Raw genomic sequence first — 23,126 nt, 5'->3', positions numbered from 1 at the left:
CTCGGCTAGAGCAGGACAAAGCTGGAGAGTGACAAAGTGACAAAGAAGGGGACTCGCAGGCTTTATCTCCAATGGGGCCAAACCGCCCCGCTGCCCCCTCGCCCCACACCGACACGGGCTGTGGGGGGGTCCTCTCCATCCCCCCAGCACCGGGATGCGGCACAAGCCCGGCCTGCCCCATTCCCAGCCCCAAAGGCACTGGAGGACTCGTTATCCTCCTTCTACAAACTGGGCAACGGGAACTCGGAGAGACCGAGTCCCAGATCCCGAAACTATTTTGGTGCGATGCCGCCATGGATGCTGGGGGGAGCGGAGGTCCCCGGGGAGCCCCGGCAGAGCTAGGACACCTCTTTAGGGCTGTGCCCTTCCTACAAAATGACTCTCCTTCCCCCAGATCTGCTTCACCCCGGCCTATTTATCGCCGACGGCTGCGTCTGACGGTGATCACAAGCCCGGCACCTCCCGGGAACCGTGCGGGTATATTTAGGTACCGGTTGCCTCCGTTACGCAGTGAGCACTAGGGCGGCTGTGGGGAGGTGGTTCCCTCTGGAAAACAAATGTAGGGTGGCTTTGCAAAGCCCATGGCCTCAGGGCATGGGGAAGGACGGGGTGACCCAGCTGGAAATGGAGGTGACATCGCATGTGTGACACCACAGCTCAGCCGTTTAGCTCATGGTGGGGCATCTGTAACACGTCCCGTTGAAACTTAATGGCACATCGCTTCCCTCCTTTAACGCTGAGAGGATGAGCAAGCTCCGTGCCGGAGCCTCCCTGGCTCAGTAAGGTTCGGGTGCCCACGCAGGCATGGGTGCCGTGGGTAGGATGCCCATGGGACGTGCAAGGGGCTGCAGAGGGAACGGAGCACAGCCCTGAAACGGAGCAGCCAAGGGGAGGAAAGAGTCAAGACGTAGCGGCCAACTGGGGGACAAACAGCCATTGTGGGGACCCACGTGGCTGTGGGACGGTCCCTGCCGTGGCTGGCACCGGGATGTGTGGCACCCCACGGAGCCAGGGGTGGGGGGGTGCAGGGGACTTTGCTCAAACGTTCCTTTGAGCTCCATGTGGTCCAAGCTCGGGGCACAAACCTCTCCTTGCCAGCATTGGTGGCCACAGTTTAGCTGCACGGCTGGCTGGGGTTGCTGGAGCCAGGGGACATGCTGGGAGCCCTGGGGGAGGAACGGGGGGGTCACATCCAGAGGTGCCTCCTTGTCCCCCAGTTCCACAGGACCAGCATTTGGGGGGACGGAGCTTGGTTTTGGCTCCTGGAGCCTCTGTGTAAGGCTGTGGCTCTGGGGACACTTGGTGGCCACCATCCCTAAGGGCTGTCAGCCTCCACCCCACAAAACCTCCTGGCTGTTCCAACACGGGGAACTGTTTTTCTCCAGCAGCATGTGCTGGTCTCAACTAAACAAGGCACAGAAAAAGGAGATTTGGGTCTATCCAGCGTGATGGGGACTGTGGGCTGCTGTGGGCCACCCCTTTCCCATCCACACCATTCCCACCAAACCCTCTCTGGGGGTCAGCCTGGCATGGGACCATCTCCCAGCATAGGAGATGGCAGGAGGAGAGGTTGGCCATGGAGCCAGGCTTATTCTGGAGAGGAAAGAGCCCCAGCAGCGAGAGGAGGCCACAGGAGGGTTTGCCTCTTCCCACGGCTGCAGCCTGCTGGCTTAGGGAAACTTGCTCCACACCCCAGTGCCAGCAGCTAAACCCTATCCAGGGTGGGATAGATGGAAAAAACCTTTTGCCATGGGCACACAGCCCACGGGACCCATCTGCAGCCTGTGGTCTATCTGGGCTGGGCCACGAGGATGCTCCTGCAGGAAGGTCCATGTGTCCCGGGATGCCCCTCTGCCGAGAGCAGGCACCCAGGGGAGACCCTAAGGGTGGGGTGAGCGTATATGGTGTTTCCCCCGAGCCCCTTCCCACCCTCCAGATGTGCTCGGGGGGGGGTTGCAGGGCTGGAGGTGGGCTCTGCATCCCCCTCCCTCCATTCTTCTCCCAGGATATCTCCAACCTTCCCCCCGAAAAGGTTCAGCATCCGCAGATCCTTCAGCAAGAAGACCCACAGGTTCGGACCCTCCTTGTCCCAGAGGATTCCCGGCCCTGGGAAGAGCCGTCGGCAGATCCCGGCCATCCCTGCCAGGGCACAGCCTTAACCCCGACCCCCCCTGCCCCAGCGCTGGGGACCCGGGTGCAGGATCCGTCCCCAGCATCCTGCATCCTCCGGGCTGTCGGGGGGCTGAGCACACCCCGGGAAAAAACTCCGTGGACGCGAGGGGGGGTCCCCACTTCCCCCCCCCCCCCCCCCGACCCCTCCGGGATGCACCGGCCCTGGCGGTGGCTGGTACCGGGGGGAGGGAGGGCGGGGGGGCGGGGAAAAGGTGCTGCCCTCCCCCGGATTGGGCAAAAATGACATCATGGCCCGGCTGCGAGCCAATGGGAGAGCCGCTTGCTTCTCCGAAATATCGCCCGTCCCTATTAAGGGGGGGGTGTCGGGAAAAATGCTGCGGGGGGTGTCGGTGTCGGTATAGCCTGATGGGGTGGGGTGGGGGGTTCATTGTGTCGCCCCCGGTTGGATTCACCCCCCCCGCCTTCCCCACCCAAGCCCGGGGGAGCCCCACTCGCACCCCACGCCCACCCGTGAAGCAGCCGTGCCCACCCGCCCCTGGCAGGGGAGCGGCGCAGGGATGGATGGGGATGGGGATCCCGGGCTCCCCGCAGGCTGGAGGGGGGGTCATCGCTCCCTTCCTCGGCGTGAGAGCCAAAAAGGATGCTAAAATAATAGTAAGAATAATTAATAATAATAATAATAATAGATCCTTCTAATTGCCGCAAGGAGGAAGGTCTGAGCTCGGAGAGGGTCCTGCAAGTAACCGGTGTGTCCCAGGCGGGATCTCAGGCGTCGGGGAAGGATGCGATGGCCACAGAGGAAGGTCCCACGCAAAACCCGCCTGCCCCTTACCGGAGCTTTCCCCACATTTGTCCGCCAACGTTTTGGCGGATCGTTTTGTTTGCTCGGATGTGCGAGCAAACGCTCAGTCCTGGGGAGACGTCACCCGTTGCCGCAAGCTTTAAGTTTTCACTTAAAGCCGTTTCTCTGCCTCTGTGGGAATGAAATTAAGCTCAGGGGAAGATGCAGGTACCGTTGATTACACTAAAAATCACAGAGTCTTAGGGAGCCAACCAGTTCATTAATTCATATTGTTGCTTGCCAACCAATTTTCCACCAAATGATTTGAAAAAAAGTAAAAATGTTTCAGTTTCGCCATCCAAAGCGATGCCTCATTTCACTCTTTATTGCCATTTTTACGCCAGACACCTGCTCTGGCACTCGCAGCTGCGGGAGGAAAATGCTCCCTTTGGACCTGACAAAGACAAACACCTCATCCTGCTCCAGCCCCGGCAACTCAAAGAGCTTCACCACCTTTTTATTGCTCCCAAATAACACCTCGCTTCTGCCCAAATCGGGCACTGGATGCCCAAATTTCTAGGCAGCGCCAGCTTTTTGGGGGGTGATGCGCAGCATCAGGGTGCAGTGCGGGGAGGGAGATGGGATGCTCACACTGATTTTCCTCCTTTCCCCGTATCCAGGGATGCTCAGTTGGAAATAGATAACGTCAGCCGACGTAAGGAAGGTGGAGGACCCCCAGGGTCGCCCCCGCACCGCACGCCTCCAATATCTCCCTTTTGTTTTTCCACCGCCAGCTCTCGTTCCTAAGGAGCATCCTATGCAAATGGTGAGAAACCATGGAAACCACCCGTTAATATCAGCATCCTGCCAGCGAGGTCCTGGCCAGGCTGCGCCAGGCAGCGAGGGCAGCATGGCCCACCAGGCACCCTCCCTTTCCCCAGGGCATCACCTTTAAACCCCAAGGGCTCACCAGGGTGGAGGAAAAAGCCTTTTTGGTACAATTAATATTGGGCCAGACCCAGTACAGGGTTGCAGAGGGTGGGTTTTGTCCCCCCAACCTCCCCTAATCCCACCCCTGAACCTCCTCCACCTCCAAACACCAACAGCACATCATCACCTGACTCCCGGAGCTGGGGATTTACAGAAAAGCCCCTCAGAGGGGTAAAGTCATGGGGAGATGGGTAAGAGGAGATGGATTGTCACTCTCAAGGATGTCCCCGTTGCTGGTTTTTCTTGTAGAGGGGAAACACACGCTTCTGCCTGTGTCCAGCCAAGCCATGTGCGATTTTCTGTCCCCAAGGTGTATGGGCAAAGGCCACCGTCCCCTACTTTTACCTACTCCAGGGAGACTCAGAGCCCTGCAAGCTGCAGCACTTGTACAAGCTTGGAAAGCCCCTGGATGGTTTAATTTACTATTTACAGCCCCCTGGCAAGAAGATACCTTCTCCCCAAAGCCTCCCCAGCTTTCCTTCATGATGGAGAGGGGCAGGAAAGGAGCCAGGGACATTTGGGCACAGAGCAGTGCAGAGCCATACTAGAAGAGCTGAGTGTTTATTGATGATTAAAAAAAAAGAGACAGTACATAACAAATTCTTTTTCCCCTTATTTTTTTTTTCCTAAGGAAAGCTGAAAAGGCATCTGGAGAACCCCAAATGCAGGCAGGAGATGGTGGCCACTAGACAGGGACATCCTCGTGGACACGGACACGGAGGGGACAGATGCGGAGCGCCTCAGGCAGCGCACCCACCGGCGTACCCCCCACGTAGAAGTAGGGGTAGACAGTGCCTCCGAATTTCTCGTGGAAGGTGTAGATGTGGGTCTTGCGGTTGGCGTCGTAGAAGGAGAGCTCCCCTTCGTCGCAGTCCAGCTCCACCCGGATCCGTCTCAGGTCGCCCAGCGCCGCCTCCGAACGCGCCGTGTTGGATGCTCGGCATGTCTCGCCATCCTTCCCGGGCAGGCGGTAGATGTACCAGAAGCCAGAGCGAGCATCGTGGTGGAAGGTCCAGTGGATGCCACTGCGCGGCCGGGCCACCCCCACCCGCCAGTTCGTGATGCCGCCCAGGTCCACCTCCCAGGTGTGGAAGCCGGTGGAGAAACCGCAGGAGCCCAGGATGCAGGGGGCCGAGGTGAAGCGCTCGGGATTCTCCACCAGCAGCTTGTAGCCCCCGTTGGTGACGCTGGTGAGGTCCTCAGACACGGAGAGCCAGCCCGCCGCGGAGTTGGGGTCAAAGCTGAAGGGGACTGTGGTGGGGACATGCATGTTAGGAGCCCAGATTGCCGCAGGGATGAGCTTATAGATGGACTGGAGCCCTGCATCTATCCATCCCTTCCTTTCTGGGGACAATGCAGCTCACCATGGAGAAATGCACCCTCAAGGGCTTCATTTTCGGGGTGCGAATGCTCCAGAGCATCCTTTATGCTCTCCAATCCCTTTCCCCAGGCCCACCAGCTGTGGGCATGGCTGCTCCGTGCTCCTCTTCTCTCCAGCACCCACCACCCCCGGGGCTGCCCCACGCAAAGGCTGCTTTAGCCCTGGGACAACCACCCTTTGGGGGGGACTCAGCACCTCACCTGCGGTGATGATGTCCAGCATCTTCTTCCACACGTTGTACTGCAGCGAGCCCAGGTACTTGGCGACATCGAGGACCATCCCCGAAGGCACGGCCTCCGGCTCCTCAGCCGTGCAGGCGATCCTGGGGCAAGGGCAGAGGATGGAGATGGGTCAGGGATGGAGGAAGGGACCGAGCTGGGTTTCCTGGCACCTACCCGGTGTTTTGGCAGGGGCTTCTTCACCAGCATCCCACACCTCCCAAACCTTCCTTCCTCTCACTCCAGGAGGGTGGTGAATCACCCCAGGAAGATCCCAGCACCAAATCCCCCCAATATCAGGGTTTTAATACTTCCTCCAAGACTTGCAATGCTGCTTTGTTTCTGCACGTGTGCCACCCCATAAGCTGCCTGGCCTTGGGGACCCCCAGCACCTTCTTCTGCCGGAGCACCCAGACCCAGAGGGGACACGTGGGTACGGGAACTTGCTTGAGGCAGACACCTCACTCTGCAGCCAGGCAGGAGACCCCGTTATGCCCCAGGGAGGGGATTCAGGGTGTGCTCAGCCGCCCCGAGCACCCTGCGTCACTGGGCAGAGGACGTGGTGGGGACCGGGACTTACCTGCGCTTGCGGTTCTTGTGGGTCTGAAAGAGAAGGAGACACCAGGGTTCAGACTCCGTTTTTAAGGAATCACGGGGGCTTGCAAACACCCAAAGGATCACCCAGCACCCTGCTCGCACCCCGACAGAAGCAGGAGGGTGCCACGGGGAGGGTGACACCCCGCAGGGCATGGGACAGCACCCGGCAGGGCTTTACCATGAGGAAGGTGTAGTCATCCTCCTTGAGGTCCGCCTGGAGCTGGCGGGCTTCGTTGAGCAGGGCCCGGCTCTCCTCTGCCAGCTGCTTCATCTTGCCCTCGATGAGGCCATGCTTGCGCTGCGTCTCCTGCTGCACCTGGGCCAGCAGCGCCTTCTCCTCGCCCCGCAGGAACTCGTGCAGCTTCTCAAACTCCCTCCTGATCTGCTCCTCCAGCCGCACCGCTTCCACCTGCCCCATGTGGGGATGTCACCACCTCCCTTCAGAGCCCATGACTCCCCTTGGGCTCCCCCCATCCTCCCCCTAAACGCTCCTCCAGAGCCCTCCGACCAGCTCCAGCACTCTGGGACTCGCTGGGACCCCGCTGCCCTCCCCAAATCAATGTCCTTGCTGCCACAGCAGGCACAGCCCCATCACCCCGGTCCCCAGTTCCCCATCCGAGTCCTTCCTTTCCCCAGCATCCCTCTCCTCACTCAGAGACGGAGCAGCCCAGGATGGGTGCAGCGCTTCACCCCAGCGCCAGCTGCATTCCTGCCCAGGGCGTGTGCATGCATGTGTCAGGATCAGGCCCATTGCCTCCCTGCCAGGAGGGACCGCGCACCTGGTTGTGTTTGGAGATGGACTCGTAGGAGCGATGCACGGCCCCAAAATCCTTCGCCTTTTCCCGCAAGGAGGTCTCCATGTTCTTCAGCTTGGCCTGCGGGGAGGAGACGCCTTCAGGACCCTCACAAGCCTACAACCAGGGTTTCCAATGCGGAAAGACAAGAGCCCCAAACCCAGTAGGACGAGGTTAAGCAGAATCCTTGCTCAATCCACCCTTTCCCCTCCTGCGGCCGAGGTCTGTCAGCGCTGCACAGGGTCAGCTCCGCGCCGGACCGTGCAAACACGCCGCCCCTAAGCAGCGAGGCAGAGGAGCTTTGCTCCATGGTGAATCCTCCCGCCCTGTTCTTAAGCCCTTCAAGTCCCTGCCTGTCCCGCAGCAGCCGCTGCTCCCCTCCCAGGGAGGCTGGGTACTGAGGGCAGCCCGCCAAGCCTTGCAAAACAGCAGACCCACGGCCACCCCGCGCCATTTGAAATCTGGCTCGTCTCCTGTGGGCTGAGTCAGGGTGGCAACGGCTGCTTTCCTGGCTGGGAAACACGGCGGGTCCTGGCATGATGCCCAGCTCCTGGCCGGAGCCCGTCTCCTCCTCTTCCTCCTCCCCGCGCAGCCATAGCTCATCCTGCCCCGCGGGGCTCGGGGCTTTCTCCCCATCCCGTGTCCCGCCCTGGCTGGGAGAATTGTGCAACTTCCCCCATCCCAAACACGCTCGAACCCCAAAGCGCTGCTGCAATAACCGGCTGTTGCAATAACCAGCGTGGACGGATCCAGCCCGACCGAGGATGAATGAGCCGAGGAAACGCAGGGGACCGGGCCAAACCCCTCGGAGGATCACCCCGGTCCCCTTTAGTGCAGGGCAAACGGCCGTGCCCTGGGGGACGGGGTGGCACCGGGTGATTATTAGGCAGGGAGAGCGTGGGGCAGCGCTGCGGCAGGGGCACTCCCGTGGGGACCCACCCTCGCAGCGTGGCTGCTTCATCTTTCATCCCGGCACGCCGGTGGGTACAACCACGCCGTGCACGAGCCAAAGCCCTGAGCTGGCGAGTTTGTGCCAGGGCGTGCGTGGGCTGCACCCCTCCAGATGCCTCTCCGTGCCATCGGTGTGTTGTCGTCCCCCCCACCCTGGCTCTTCCTGGAGCATCCCTCACCCTGAAATCCACTGCCGTCTCCTGCACCGGCCGCATCTTGTGCCCTTCGTGCTGCTTGGAGCTTTGGCAGGCGAAGCACGCCAGCTCCTTATCCTCCAGGCAGAAGAGTTTGGCTTCTTCGTGATGCAGGGGACAGAGGGTGGCCGCCCGGCCCCGCCGCTGTCCTTCCTCCTTGAGGATCATCTCCACCAGGTTGTTGAGCGTGTGGTTGATGTGGAGGTCGTCGAACGAGGAGGCCTCTTTGCAGACGGGACAGACGTGATGCCGGTGCTCCCAAGAACGGCTCACGCAGCTCTTGCAGAAGTTGTGGCCGCAGCAAAGCGTCACGGCTTCCCGGAAAGGCTCGTAGCAGATGGGGCACAGCAATTCTTCCTTGAAGGTGGCCGTGGAGGACGAGGCCAAGGCCACCGAGCTGCTGGCCGAGGGGCTGGCTCTCTTCTCCATGGCGCTGGGGAGGGAGAGAGGATGGAGGGATGGAGGCAGGGAGGCCGGAGCGGGGTTTTTTGGGAGCCCCGGCTGGAAAAACAGCCCCGTTCCTGATGCAATCGGTTTCCTGCCTGTGACTCACCCCCGCAGCTCCCTCCCCGGGCAGGCACCCGGCTGAGTGACACCGCCCGGGGCCACTGGCAGCCGCCAAGGGCGGGCGGGCTCCGGCCGCCGCGCCGGGATGCGGCGGGTCCGCGGGGAAGGGGCCGGGGGCGGCCGGTCACTGCGCGGGGCTTGTCCCGGGGACCGGACCCTCAGCCCCCGGGGCTGCTCCGCTGCCCGGACCCGGACCTTCACCCCCGGGGCAGCCCCGCTGCCCGGACCCCCCCCACTACCCCCGGGGCTGCTCCGCTGCCCGGACCCGGACCCGGACCCTCACCCCCGGGGCAGCCTCGCTGCCCGGACCCGGACCAGCCCTGCTGCCCGGACCCGGACCCGGACCCCCGGGGCAGCCCCGCTGCCCGGACCCCCACCACCACCCCCGGGGCTGCTCCGCTGCCCGGACCCGGACCCGGACCCGGACGCCCACTCCTGGGGCAGCCCCGCTGCCCGGACCCGGACCCCCAACCACCACCCCCGGGGCTGCTCCGCTGTACCAGGGGGCAGCCCCGGTACCCAGCCCCCGGTGTCCATGCATAGGGATGCCCAGCGCCGTGCACCGGAGGCGGCGGGGGGGGGGGGGGGGGGGCTGCCCTACCTTGCCGAGGGCGAGCGGCAGCGCTTGCAGCGGCTCCTCCACCGCGACGGGCGGTGAGGGTCCCTGTCAGGCGTCTGCAGCATCCCAGGACCGGGGCTCGTCCGGTGCCGGCGGCAACGAGGGCGCCCGGGGGGGGCGGAGCGGGACGGGCGGGGGCCGGGCTGCAGCCGCTGGGGCGGGCCCCCGCCCGGGCACGGCCCCACAAGCCCACCGCCCCCCCGGTCCGGAGGGTCTCCCGGCCCCCCCCCCGACTTCAGCCCTCTCGCTGCTGCTGGGGGGGGCGTTTTCACCGGTTCATGATTCCCCCCACGCACACCCCGTGCTTGTCCCGTGGGGGGTTTAGGGCTCTCTTGCCGCCACCCCCCCCCCACCCCCCCCCGGTGGGGCAGGGACCGCTGACACCCACTCGCTCGCCTCCCTCCGCGATTACAGGAGCTGCAGGCTGCTCGGTCCCGGGTTGTCGGGACATCCCCTGACTCCGGGAGCTGGCGCCTCGGCGGTCCCGGGAGCCCGGCAGAGCAAGCCCAGATATGGTGGGTGGTGTTTGCCGCTCCCCTGTCCCAGGCAAAGCGCCCATCCCTGCCTTCCCTGCCCCGAAACTCTTTCCCTGCCTTCCACCCTCTCAACCTTGGCCTTTCTGTTTGCATTTCCGGCCTGTGGATCCCACTGTACCCCAGGGGTACAGCGAGCAAGCCGAGCCATGGGATCGCCAGCCCTCGAACTGAATGGATCTCCAGATGGGGACCAGGAGAAAAGCAAAAACTATTCCAAGGGCACAGATACCCAGTGAGCAAAAAAAACCCAACAATGGTGTTATTCTGCTCTGGTATGAGAAACTGCTCATGCTGTGTTAGTGTTAGGCAGGGGAGACAAGGTTAAAGATAAAGCTGGCTAGGAAGCCTGTACTGGGAATGAGATATAACTGGTGTGAACCAGAGGAGTGGAAGGGAGGCATGGATGCGATGTGGCCCTCCTGGAGATAACTCTGCCGGTAGCACCGCTTTGGGCTGATGTGACCCTGGAAATGCCTAATTTAGGTACAGATGTAGCAGCACTGGGACCGATGAGGGAAAAGTAATTGGGGATGGGTTGTTCGGGAGGAGTACGGGGGGAGAAAAGGAGGTGGTGGGGCAGCAAAAGGAAAAGGGGGGAACAAAGTGTAAAGTCAGGTAAAGAAAGGTGGGCTCTCCTGAAGCCAAGACACCTCGGGATGGTGGGGATGCTGACCTGCAGAAGGTGGAGGCTCCTGCCTGGCTTTGGCTCCACAGAGGGAAGGGAGGACACAGACCACACGGCTTTGCAGCATGAGCAGGGAAATGCTTTCCCACAGCGCCGTGAGTCCCCTGGATTGGGGGGGATGCTCGGCTACGGCTCCCCAGCATCTTCAGAGGCAAGAGGGTTGCTCCTCGCAGGCCACACGCACGCTCATGGCTCAGGTTTGGGAACGGTTTATTAGTCCTTGCCAGAAAGCTGTGGCTCCAGCCACAGCTTCAGCTCGGGGCAGAGAAAAGTCGTGCCCTGGCCCTGGGGACCCACTGTGCTTCCCCAGGGCAGGACAGGTTCAGGTCCATCCACTTCGTGGGAGGGAAGAGCAGCTTGCTGTTCACCTGTGGGGAGAAGCACCCTGAGCCTGACACTGATGGGCTCCAGGCAGTGGCCCCCATGTCTGGGACCTCTGCGTGGGGCACACGTGGTGGGATGTCCCCAGGCTGCAGGGGAGGAGGATGCCGCACTCACCCCGGAGCTGATGTACTCCTCCAGCAGCAGGCACAGCTCCGAGTTCTGCTGCTGCAGGAGGTCCACTTCGGCGAGCAAGCTGGCTCTCTGCATGAGGATCTCGCTGGGCAAGAAGGGCAGAGGGTTGACGCGGCCAGTTGACGCCAGCCCCTCTGAGGTTCCCCCAGCCATGCCACCAGACTGCCCTGTCCCCAACAGCACTGGCAGGCACTCACTAATATTCCTCCAGTGCCACTGCCAGCGCATCCCACAGCTTCAACGTCGGCTTGGGGATAACGTGTGCCAGGGCTTTCCAGTACTCCTCGTCCTTGGAGCTGTCCCGTACCTGTAGCACCTCCTTTGCTGATCTGTCCTTCTCCCTGGGGGCCAGAGAACAAAGCCCTGGGGCTCAGCTCTTCACAGGTGACCAACAGCCCCATACCCCTGAGCTGCACTGAGCACCAGCGCCATCGTCACACAAATGAGCACGACCCCATGGCTGGTACCTGCCTGCCCCATGGCTTTGCTTCCCTCCCCGGGCTGCTGGTCATCTCCTGCCTGGTGGTCCCCAGCCATCCCTTGCTCAGGCACCGTCTGTACCCCCTTGCCATGGTGGGACCCTCCTCACCCCTCTGTAGTCTTGCAGGGCAGGCAGAGGAAGCTCTTGCACCAGCCAGGGCAATACAGTCACTCCCAGCCCTGGCTGCACACCCCCATAGCCCCCTCTGTGCCCCAGTGTGGCCCCCTCCCAGTGACAACAGCCCCGCTCTGCCCCTACTCCTACCTCAGCTTGTCAAAACCCCGCACAAACGCTTTCAGGATCTTTAGGACATCATCAGCGTGGAAGTACACAGATGGAAGGGAGCCCAGCAAGCTCCGAGGGGATTTGAGCTTGTTCCTCTGGGCACCGGATCCACCGTCCTCTCTGTCCTCAGCTAGATCCGTGACATCTTCTGCACCTGGGCTGCCCTGGCTCTGGAGGGAAGGCCAGCAAGCTGGGCAATGAGCCTTCCACCACCTCCTCCTCCCCAAGAGCCACCTTCTCTCTGGGAGTTTCCACCTGCCCGCAGCCTTGTCCCTTGGCAAATTTAGGGAGCTGAGGCAAAAATTCATGTGCAGGAGGCTCTGTTCAGCCATGGCAGAAGAAGATTACAACCCCTCAGCCCTGGCATGTTCATCTCCCTTGTCCGGTCACAGGGAAACATTTCAGGGTCAACACGCTGGTCCCCCTCTCTGCCTTCCCTGGGTGTTCAGATGTTCTGCTCCCCCTTCCCTGGACCCCTGGCTCTGCTGGGCTCTCCCCACTGCTGTCCCTGGTGGTCCCACCTGGCTGACAGCCATCTCCTGGGCTTTGTACTTCAAGAAAAAATCCACCAGCTGGTACAGGTCATCCTCACTGTCAATCTCGAGGGCCTAGGGAGCAGAGGAACCAGGTTAGCATCCCTCAAAGATGTCACAGGAGGGGGAGAGAAACGAAGAGCATTTTCCAGGAGCAGAGAGTGCCCCTCTGGCAATACCACGCAAGGCAGGAGTGGATGGTAAGAAGTGGTTAGTGTGGGACAGCTGGGGGTATCTGTGGATGGGAGAGTCTGAGAACAGGCTGGAGGGGCCCTGGAGATGTTGTTTAATTCATCAGCAGGCTGGCCTTGAGCCGAGAAGTGTCTGGCCACAGTGCTTCACACCCTCCTGCCATGCTCCTCCTGCCCCAGAGCCCCCCAGCAGCCCAGCCGGACCTTGCTGGGGCGGCTCAGTTCTGTGCCATGCGGACATGGGACAGAGAGCTTTCTCTGGTGACTGCCAGCCTTCCCTGCAGACCCTGATGGGTCAAGCCACAACTCACCGCAAAGATGGAGTCGAGCTTCATGAGGGTACGCTCGTGCCTCCCCAGTGCCTGCAGGGACCTCAGCAGCTTGCTCTCAATGAGGAAACCCTTGGGAGATGGCAGAGAAGAGGGTGGAGAGAAATAGCATGTCCAGCCCTGCACAGAAGCCAGCCCATGCCACGCTATGGCTGCACCATCCTGCGACAGCAGGCTGAGCGGGGACGGTGGGCAGTGGCTGGGCAGCGTGAGGCTGGCAGGGCCAGGAGGCTCTGGAACAGCCAGCCAGCAGACAGGGAAGGTAGAGTCATCAGCAGGGTGATGCCAAAAGGACGTCATGATCTGAAGCTCCTGTTGAGTGTCCCCAGAGGCAGGGAACAGCCTGGAGGATCAGATGCAGTAGGTTTGCCTGTGCTTATTCTGGCCTGGGGAGCTGTGGATTTGGGCAACGGTGCTGTGCCTGCCAATACCTTTTATTAGCATCATATATGTGCCACACACAGTGGAAAGACCTGGAGATCCTCTCCTGGCCTGTGGGGCAGCAATCTGACAACAGGCTGCTTGGCATAGCAAGGCAGTGCCATGCAGAAGCTTTCATCCCAAGATGTGGAGCTTGGAAGAGATCCACCACAAGCCAGAGCAACCCCAGGACAGCGTGCCTGCTCCCTGGTCAAGGCATGTGCTACATCGTCACGCACCGACTCGTCACTGATGAGCTCCAGAATCCTCTTGGCAGTCTTCTTGGAGATATTTCGCAGGGGTGTGACTCTACCCTCAACCTTCGCTGTGTTTTCTTTTCCTCCTTCTCCACTGCCCACTTCTTCCTTCTCCTTCTCTCTCCCTTCCTCCTCCTGTCCCCCAGAGCTGCTCTCTGAAACATGAAGAAGGGTGAGCAAAAGCCTTTGTGCTTTGAGTGTGCTCCTCAGGCTGTGCTCCCCAGTCACATCACTGCAGGAGTCATCAGGAAAATCACAATTGTTCCCCACAACCTGGAAAGCACCCCAAAGATCTTGGGACACGAGCTGGTTCTTGGGCGGCTTGTCTGGAACTGGGAGCACTGGGCAAAAGTACAGTGCAAAGATCCCCAAGCTGGCTTGGCATGAGTCAGCTCAGGGCTGAGGACAGCCCCTGTCTGGGCTTGCAATGTCACCCCTGTAAGATCCCACCTTGCAATGGCAAGGACAGGAGTGACAGAAGGGGCTGTCATGGAGGAAGGTGAAGGTCTCCCAGTGCCACAAGGATGACAAAAGCATTGGGCATCCCACCTGTCAGGACTTCTGCAGCCAGCTTGGTCGCCATCCTCTTCACTTTGTAATGCCCAAGGGGGCCAGTGTTATTCAGGAACCAGTAACGAGGCTCTTCCCAGGGCAGTCCCAGTTGCTGAGTGTGAATGACACGGTCTGCATCGAGGGCTTTCCGCATCAGCCCTTTGGCTTCCTCCTCATTCATAAGCCAGACCTCCGTGAATTTCTCAGCATCACTGATAGCAAAGTGCCTGTGCAGAAGGGAGATGGCCCATGGAAGGAGGCTCTGTGCCCCAAAACGATGAGTCAGCTTCCCCCGCACCTCACTTAGGTGCTCTGAGGCCTCATCACAGGTGGGTGCCCATGCACACCCCACCTCATCCTCCTCTGCACCTCCTTGCACTGCCCCGTGATGCGCTCGCAGTCGGCTGCCAGGCTGTGGTTCTCCTCTCTGAACTGCTTCTCTTGGTTAGCCAGTTTTGTTCTCAGGTTATTGAGCAAGCTGTGGAGCCTGGGGAGGGACAGCAAAACTGGGCATCCCCAAAGAGGCACCTTCAGGCATACCCAGCTTGTATGAAGACTTTGGGATTTGGGGCTGCTTATCTATTACTCAGTGCCAAGGCCTGACTGACCCTGGTGCAGCTGGCACAGGTTGGCCACGGCCAGCCTATTCAAAGTGCTCTGGGGATGGCCCTGCTCTGGGCTAACCCCTGCCCCTGCCCAGGGATGGGCTGGGACAGAGCTCGTTGGCCTGTGCTAGATGATGGGCTCCACAAAAAATGGCATATGGGAGGTAACAGCAGGTAAGGCAGAGCCCATCTTCCAGGGATGGTTTTTTACCGGTTGAGCTTCCTTTTCTGCTGGGATCTGATGATGGTGTTCTCCTCATCCTGTTTCCTAAGCACCTGAAGGTTGTACTCCAGCTTCTCCTGGTTCAGCTGATAGACAGCTTTCATCTGCTGGAGCTGCCTCTCCAGGTTCTGGCATTCCAAAAAACATGAAAACAAGCCGTGCCGTGAGCAAAAGCCACACTGAAGCCTGGATCCTACTAATCTCCAGCGTGCTGCTGCCTCCCTCCCCAAATGGCTCAGAGCCATCTGCGAACATTACACACTCTGTGTCACCTTCCAGGTTATCAATATGACAGCGAAGAAACCGCAAAGTCAGGACTGCCCTCGCTGGACTTGCCTTTTCAGGCTGACAGGGACCTTGTAACAGTAATATTTCACTTGCAGTTGTGCAAAACCTTCTAGACATCAGCCCTAGACTGTATTACCCTGAGCTTCCTAGGAGGACATCCCATGGGACACACAATGAGCCTTTCTAAAGTCCAAATGCAACATGTCCTGTTTCTACCGTGTAGCCCAGGAAACAACACACAGCAACTAGCAGGGGAGGTGTCAGTGGCAGCAGGGCTTTCTGCTGAGCAGAGGAGGCTGAATAATGCTGGGCAAAGCCAAACCTGACAGCCTAGGACCAATGCCGGGGCTGCCGTCTAGGGGACTGGCAGGATTGCAGAGAGCCACAGATGCACTGCTTTGTTGCCACCGCTGCTCGCAGAGAATGCAGTGGATTAAAAGGTATCTGTATCTCAGGGAAGCCATGGCTATGAGGTTTGGATCTGCAGCGAGAGCCCATGGTGCATATTCAGCCAGTGGTGTGCCAGGGCTGCGCTCTTCCACTGCATGCCCTCCTACCTGAGTAAGTGCAAACTCACGACAGTTCTCACACCAGGTAGACTTCATGGGCATTAGAGAAATCATGGTCTATGGCTAGATGTCAGAGGAAAAAGCTCACACCTCCTAGGCCAAGACCCTGAAAAATTTGGAAATTGGGTTGACCTGAAATGATCTGGTGTCAGGACACTCACACCGTTAAATCCTCCTATCAATCATGATGCCAGCAGTAGCAAATCCTTCGACATTTCTGAGGTGCTTCAGATGTCCTAGAGCTACAGTTCACGTGCTACAGACCTCTGAAAGCCAAGGGCAGACGGACACTGTGGTGTAGGACCCATGGAGAGGAGAGAACAGCTCCATCACCCTGTTGACACGGTGCTGGACTGTGCACGCTGAAGAGCTGAGGTGACCAGATACCAGCTGCAGCTTTCATACCACCTAGATGCCCCACAATCAGCTACGCATAGAAAACCTCAGGGAGATCTGATCCACTGCCTCCCCACATGGCACACGCCAGCCTTTTCTGTACCTGCACATCATTCTCCAGCTGGATCTTCATGCTGTTATACTCCTCCTCATCCTGCACCCGCAGCTGATTCAGCTGTTTCTCAAACTCTTCCACCTTCCTCATACGGGCATGCAGGTATTCCAGCTACAGGCAAAAGGAGAATGTCATCCATCAGTGGTGATAGCTTCCTCCCGTGATCACAGCTACTTTGGCCAGCCCAAAGCAAGGTCATGCATGGATAATAAGCCTGCAGAGCAGGCTGAAAAACTGCCCCTCTGCCCCCCACACTCCTTAGGAACCAGCTGCCTTCACGTACATGTGTCTTTCAAGGCAGCCCAGTGCTGGAGAGCAGCACTGGTCCTGGCAGCCTTTGGACCCTCACTACAAGAAAGACATTGAGGTGCTGGAGCCTGTCCAAAGAAGGGCAACGAAGCTGGTGAGGGGCCTGGAGTACAAGTCTCATGAGGAGCGGCTGCGGAACTGGGGTTGTTAACCTGGAGAAAAGGAGGCTGAGGGGAGACCTTATCGCTCTCTACAACTACCTAAAAGGAGGTTGTAGCAAGGTGGGGGTCAGCCTCTTCTCCTAAGTAACGAGTGATAGGGCAAGAGGAAAGGGCCTCAAATTGCACCAGGAGATGTTTAGATTGGATATTAGGAAAAATTTCTTCACTGAAAGAGTTGTCAAGCACTGGAACAGGCTGCCCAGGGAAGTGGTTGAGTCACCATCCCTGGAGGTATTTAAAAGACTTGTAGACATGGTGCTTAGGGCCATGGTTTAGTCGTGGACTTCGCAGTGCTAGGTTAACAGTTGGACTCAATGATCTTAAGGGCCTATTCCAACCTAAATGATTCTATGAGTCTACGATTCTAAATCTCACATGGTCCTTACCTCCTGCGCATTGTGGGCCTGGATGGCTTCCTCCCATTTCCTCCTGTTGTTGTCCAGCAGCTCTCGCCGTTCAAGCTCAAAAGCCTTCTGTGAAGGAGACAGAGCCCTTCACCATCATGTTGGCACCACTCGTTGCCAACCTTACACTGGCCCAGGCTAGCAGCCTCCAGGAGAGGATCAGCTGCAGACTGGTGCCACTGTCCAATGAACACATACTGTTCCCTCCTCTCCATGCCAGGACCCTGCTGGCAGACACCTCACACTGCGACCCAACGGGGACTGCTGCTATCAGCCACCCAGAGCTGGGAGGGATGCTCTGGGTGGTGGGTAGCTCTGCAAGTTGACTGGAAATCATTGCTTGATGATTAGCAGCGGAGCTTGGTCAGACAGCCACCCGATTTCACCTTACAAGACACTTAATGGGGAGAGATGCCCTCACTCAGCAACAAATGCAGGTTTGATCTGTGAGGTGGGACTTGGTGCTCTACAGAGGGTAAGGCTAAAGAACCACAGTGGTCCTTTCTGGCTTTTAGAGATGAATAATCAGCCATCAAGCAGCAACAGCTTTCACATGCCACCGAGTTGCTCTGCACTGAACCACAGTCATTCACAGCACAGAACAAACCAGTCCCTCAGCACTCAGCACCATTCAGTGCTCCTGCTTGGCTGGATTTCAGCCTCATTCACCAAGACATCAGCCCTGCTGCTCTGGACAGTAGTCAACCCAGCCAGTGCAATGAGCCTGAGGCTTTTTTGCCATAGATACGGAGAAGCAAGCGGCTGCAGGTTTTCTCATTGGACTCTTCCTTCACCATGTGAACTGGCTACCTCAATCTGCAGGAGTTCATGACGGTAATTTTTCAGCATGAGCCTGATCTGTTCCTCCATTCTCTCCAAAAGCAAGTGAATATCATCTGACTGCTTCTTAATGGCCCACACGTATTGTTCATCTTTGTTTTTCAGCTCCTGGAGGAAGAGAGCAGATGCTGAAATCAGAGAGAAGTATTTGACCAGGAGTCCTCAGGGGCTAAGTGAGATGGTAAGACCCAGACACTGCCTTTTCCAAAGGAGAAGAGGAGTTGAGAACAAAGAGCCAAAGTCAAGAGGTAGTTAGGAGGGAAGATGGGAGGAAAGACAGATCATCGCTGCCAAAAGGTCCAGGTGAGATGGAGTGGGAGGTGACATGCTGTGCCTGCAGACATACCACTCCTTCTCTGGGGGCCAGGGAACCTGCTATGGGGAAGGCTTTCTTCTCTCTACAAAAACACTCCCCCTCTCTGCTCATTTGCCTTTTTTTATGGTGCAGTCTGGGACCTGCCAGTTTGTCTTACTGCTGCCAGTGTCCTGTGTGTCTTGTCCTTGTACACTGAACAGTGCCAGGGCACCCGATCTCATCATCCACATTGGGATGCCGGCACTGCAACTCCTGGCACAGTTTTGACCCAGACCAACTGACACTACACAGATCCCTGCCAGGTACTGGTGAATTGAAGAGCAAGACAGGGATGGCCACTGCTTTAGAACAGCATTCTTCAGAGCTTAAAACCCCCCATTCTTCCCAGTTGCCCCTGCCTGGTCCTCACGCTACCTGCTGCAGTTCACTGATGAGCTTGTTCTTCTCCTCCAGAAGCAGCGCGCACTGCTGCTGCTGTTGGTTCAGCAGCTGCCACAGCTCCTGTGGGATCGTCATCTCCTTGGCCAAGGCCCACTTGGAGGTGATCTCCTCAAACTTGTATGTGCTAGACTTGGCTTCATTCTCCAGCTTCTCCACCCTGCAGGCAGTAAGGAGCACACAGCAAACGGGGAGCTGGTGCAGGGCAGCAAGTTCTTCAGATGTGGTTCAGTGGCCTACGCTGCAGGAGCACTTTCCTGCATAACCCAGTTTGAATTCAAAGTGGCATCAAGATATCAGTGGAGCAGTAGCTTTCTTGCAAGTGCTTGTTAGAACATCAGACAAGGGCAGAGCTGGCATCCTGCAGTCCCTTCTCTTCAGACAGGCATTTCCCCAGCTCTGCCCTTCCCCAGTGCTCTAACAACCGCTTATTTGGAGGAGAAAAGACTAAAGAGCTCAGCTCAAGCAGCAGTCACCTTCACATGGAGCACTAGTTCTGCAAGCGAGCTGTCTCTGGGCAAGAGGTGATGTACAAGCAGTGCCAAACAGCCTCCCAGCTATGTCTAGACTTGGTAGTCAAACTGTCCAGAGACCATACTCCAGCTAAAGCCAAATGGCACTGAACAGCCGACATCCATATTACAAAAGTCTTTCCTCTTCCAAACAGAGGCACCATCCAACGTGCTCTGGGGATGGCTCTTGGGTCAGGCTGAACAGTGGCCACCACCTCTGCCAACCCCAAACCTGCTCTACAGGCCGTTGCTGGACACACCACCCAGTTCCTTAATGAGATTCCCACAGGGAATCCCACTGAGCAAGGGACACACATCCTGCTACAGCCAGCCTCACATAAAATGTTCCTACAGTGCCCTCCAAAGGCAGTAGGAGCAAAAACCTCAGTGTTTCCTAGCTGGTCTCGGAATCCTGGGGCCAGGGCTGAAAGAGCCAGTCCCTTGGACACTGCCCAGCTCCGCTGGTGAAGCAGGACAGATTTGCCCAGGAAGGCATACAGAGAGGATCAGAGAATAACCGAGGCTGGAAGGGCTTCGGGAAATCTCTGGCTCCTGGTCACAGCAGGATTAACTTCAACGTCAGAGCAGGTTGTGCAGGGCCCTGTCCAGGCATGTGCTGAATATCTCCATGGAGGATCTCTACACCACCAGGGGCTCCTGACCCAGCATCTGACCACCCTCACTGCAAAGACCTTAATACCCAATTTCTCAAATTAGCACAGCCTCACGTTCTTCCCACTCCTCACACACAGCCTGATGTGGCTGTCCCCACACATTCCCATAGTATGGCTAATAACTACTCCTATCTCTCTGACTGGAGCGTAACCTCTGGAAACAGGCCATTTACTGAGACACCTCTTAGCCCAAGGTGGCACATTCTTTACCACGGTGTCACCTCCAGGCTCAGGAGAGCTGCTCAGCAAGCCAGAAGCAAGGGCAGCTGCACCTGTGCTTCTCAAGCAGGAAGACCACAAGTATACGTAGTACAGGCTCCTGGTGAAAAGTTGAGAACAAGCTGCGTTTCTCACACTCTGGAGCTCTAGATGTGATGGGTCTGGAGGAGATTGGTAACCAGCCAGTCCGTAGTACTGCAGTGCCACCTGGGGAAGCCACCAGCCTTGTCCTTGTCCAGGTTTTGGCTGGGACAGAGTTAATCTTCTTCCTAGTAACTGGTACAGTGTGTTTTGGATTTAGTGTGAGCATAATGTTGATAACACATCGATGTTTTAGTTGTTGCTAAGTAGCGCATATCCTAAGTTAAAGATTTTTTCAGTTTCCCATGCTCTGCCAGCAAGCAGGTGTACAAGAAGCTGGGAGGGAGCATGGCCAGGACAGCTGACCTGAACTTGCCAAAGGGATATTCCATACCATAGGATGTCATGCTCAGTACATAAACTAGGGGGGTCATGCTCAGTATATAACTAGGAGGAGTTGGCTGATAGGGGTGGATCACTGCCTGGGCATTGGTCAGTGGGTGGTGAGCAATTGCATTGTGCATCATTTGTCTTTTCTTGGGGTTTATTTCCTTTTTTTATTATTATTATTATATTCCTTTCCATTACTATCATTATTTACTATTATTATTATTGTTAGATTATATCTTATTTTACTTTAGTTATTAAATTGTTCTCATCTCAACCCACAAGTTATTTTTTTTGATTCTCCTCCCCATCTCACTGGGGGGGGGGAGAGTGAGCAAGCAGCTGTGTGGTGTGCCTAGTTGCTGCCTGGGGTTAAACCATAACAACCTGCAGAGCTCTATAGAGATCCAGCTGTGGCAGGTGGGACCCGGAGGTTCTTTGTTTGCCTAAATTTTCCTTTTGAACATAAATTCAGTGTAGCCCTAACTGCTAAGCGTTCCTGGATGACCGGCATTAGAATGTCCTCAGAAAGCTGCACCAACATTTGCACTGCTCCTTCCCAGCAGCGCAGACCCACTGTGCAGTCTCTTACCTCTGTAGCTTCAGCTCTGCCTCCTCTGCCCTCCTTTGCATTTCTCTCAAGTCAGCAGCCACTTGGATATTTGTCACCATCTGCGTGCCATCAAAAAGCAGCTTGGCCAGCCTCTGTGAAGGAGGTGGTACATATCTCATACCCAGAGACTTGAGCTCTGGAAGGAGGGATACTGGAGCAACTTTTGCTATGCCTGTCCACAGTCTGGCTCCTATCCCTATGCCGAGGTGCCTATGTGGACCTATAAGCCCTGTCTTCCCATGCTATGTCAAGATTGAGGAGCACTGCATGGACCTCAATGCACCCGTGGGTCCTCCCTCTCCTTGGAAAGCCCTGCAGGCCATCAGCACCAAGAGGAATGTGCTCAGAGCACCTTCTTGTTTTGCTTCCCCTGCATGTGCAGATGAGGCTAGGTGTCTGAGTTGGGGTTTGGATGCACAGCGTCAGACCCAGATCTTTCCAATCCATGGGCTGCTTGTCACAGGGAAATCATATCCCCAGGATCTGGCCCAAGAATCACTCCCCACTCAGTCCTGAGGAGTTTCTGTCCCTGCTTCTTCTCACATAAATGCTGCTCTGTGACACTAAGCACCGCCCAAAGGTAAAACGAGGGTAAAGCCAAATGTCTAGAGGTCAGGGACCCGAGAGGACCTTCCTGTCCTACTGCCGCACCTGCCTGCTCTCCTCAATCTGCTTGTGGCTCCTTCTCTGCTCTTCCTCCACCTGAGCCACCTTCAGCTCCACATCTTCTCCAAGAGCCTCCCTGGGCAGAAAAGGGGAAAAAACAGAACATTTTATAAGACACCATCTTTCTAATGCTCGGAGAGGGCCTTGGATCTGGGATCCCAGCCCAGACCGCATGGTTCAGCACAGCACACTTCGCTGTCTCTTCCCCTCAGTACATTTAGTCCCAGGTCAGGAGGTCCCCACAGTTGCAGAAAAGAGACAGGAAAGGGTAGGACAGCCTCCTCGAGGGAAAATGGGGTCCAGGCTTCCCTTTCTGGAGCTGGGAGTGCAGCCCACGGCTGGTTACTGCTGCAGCACAGGGCTGGGGGGCTCAGCCCTTGTTTGCTTCTCAAGGGGAGGAGGGCAGAGGCTGTCTGGGGGCAGCCCTTGGGTGGGGTGACTGTGGTGGACCCTTGCCTGGCCATGAAGACAGCCCGCTTCTGTCTGGAGCCATTTCGGTATTAGCACCGACCCCATGCTAGTTCCTTGGGACCCTTAGTGTAACCTAAAGGGAACGCTCTGGGATCAGGAAGGAGAAAACAGGAGAAAAAAGGGTAAGGGATCTGGAACCGGCACTGGTTTGAGGGTGGGGACGTCCACCACGGTGCCAGTTCGGGAAGAGGAAACCCTCCCAGTTCGGGGAAGAGGAAACCCCCTGTGACCAGACGCGGGGTCCGGGGAGGAGGTGCGCGACTTGGTGCCGGCTGGGAGCAGGGAAGGGGCCCGGGCCCAGCTCGGGTTGAGGGGGAGCCGGCTGGCGGTGCAGGCCGCCACAACCGGGGCGCTGGCGGACGAGCCCCCGTCTCTCACCGGCGCTTGGCATCGAGGCGGCGGCGGCGGGCGGCGATTCGCTCCTGGGGGCCGGGGCCGGGGTCGCTGAGAGCCGGAGCCGGAGCCGGGGCCGGGTCCCGCCAACCCGCCGCCGCCGCCATGGCGCCCGCTCGCCGCCTCAGCGCAGCCCCGTCTGGCCCGGAGGAGGCGGTGACCGCGCATGCGCGCCGCGCGGCTGCAGCGTCCCGGCGCCGCCTAGCAACGCCGGCGGAGCGCATGCGCGCCGCCGCCAGCCGCTCTCCCCCCCCAGCCGGCAAACGGCACGGCTGCGCATGCGCGCCGCGGCTTCCCGCCCACCCGAGCGGCGCCCGTTGCTGCGCGTGCCCCCTGAGGCAACTGCCCTGAGGCGGGAGAGGGGGGAGCGCGGGCTTGATCCCGAGGGAAGGAGCGAAAAAGGGGGAGAAAGGGCGAATTATTGGGGTGAAAAACG

At 58.3% G+C, this 23,126-nt stretch overlaps 2 protein-coding genes across 3 annotated transcripts; both read right to left on the bottom strand.

The window, feature by feature from the left end:
• Positions 1-4,449: 4,449 nt before the first annotated feature.
• Positions 4,450-9,359, bottom strand: TRIM35 (tripartite motif containing 35). 2 transcript variants are annotated; one of them, XM_069805469.1, is made up of 7 exons: positions 9,208-9,359; positions 8,025-8,472; positions 6,880-7,011; positions 6,279-6,509; positions 6,084-6,106; positions 5,486-5,607; positions 4,450-5,155 (listed from the first exon to the last, which is right to left on the bottom strand). In XM_069805469.1, exons 1-7 carry the CDS (start codon positions 9,288-9,290, stop codon positions 4,590-4,592), a joined length of 1,605 nt encoding a protein of 534 aa, XP_069661570.1. In that variant the 5' UTR covers positions 9,291-9,359; the 3' UTR covers positions 4,450-4,589. The 2 variants fall into 2 exon arrangements, with proteins under 2 accessions (XP_069661570.1, XP_069661571.1); XM_069805470.1 differs by having other exon boundaries at positions 6,880-6,975.
• A 1,280-nt stretch (positions 9,360-10,639) lies between these two features.
• DRC1 (dynein regulatory complex subunit 1) lies at positions 10,640-22,797 on the bottom strand. Its single transcript, XM_069806578.1, has 17 exons — positions 22,676-22,797; positions 21,812-21,902; positions 21,140-21,252; positions 18,651-18,834; positions 17,891-18,028; positions 17,063-17,149; positions 16,195-16,317; positions 14,827-14,966; positions 14,363-14,497; positions 14,008-14,237; positions 13,441-13,613; positions 12,764-12,853; positions 12,250-12,336; positions 11,708-11,898; positions 11,160-11,303; positions 10,945-11,047; positions 10,640-10,814 (listed from the first exon to the last, which is right to left on the bottom strand). Exons 1-17 carry the CDS (start codon positions 22,795-22,797, stop codon positions 10,698-10,700), a joined length of 2,268 nt encoding a protein of 755 aa, XP_069662679.1. The 3' UTR covers positions 10,640-10,697.
• Positions 22,798-23,126: the final 329 nt, after the last annotated feature.

This window comes from Haliaeetus albicilla, chromosome 18 (assembly GCF_947461875.1).
Source record: "Haliaeetus albicilla chromosome 18, bHalAlb1.1, whole genome shotgun sequence".
Classification (NCBI taxonomy): domain Eukaryota; kingdom Metazoa; phylum Chordata; class Aves; order Accipitriformes; family Accipitridae; genus Haliaeetus; species Haliaeetus albicilla.
Note: the sequence above shows the minus strand (reverse complement) of the source record. Positions and strands in the feature narration are given on the sequence as shown.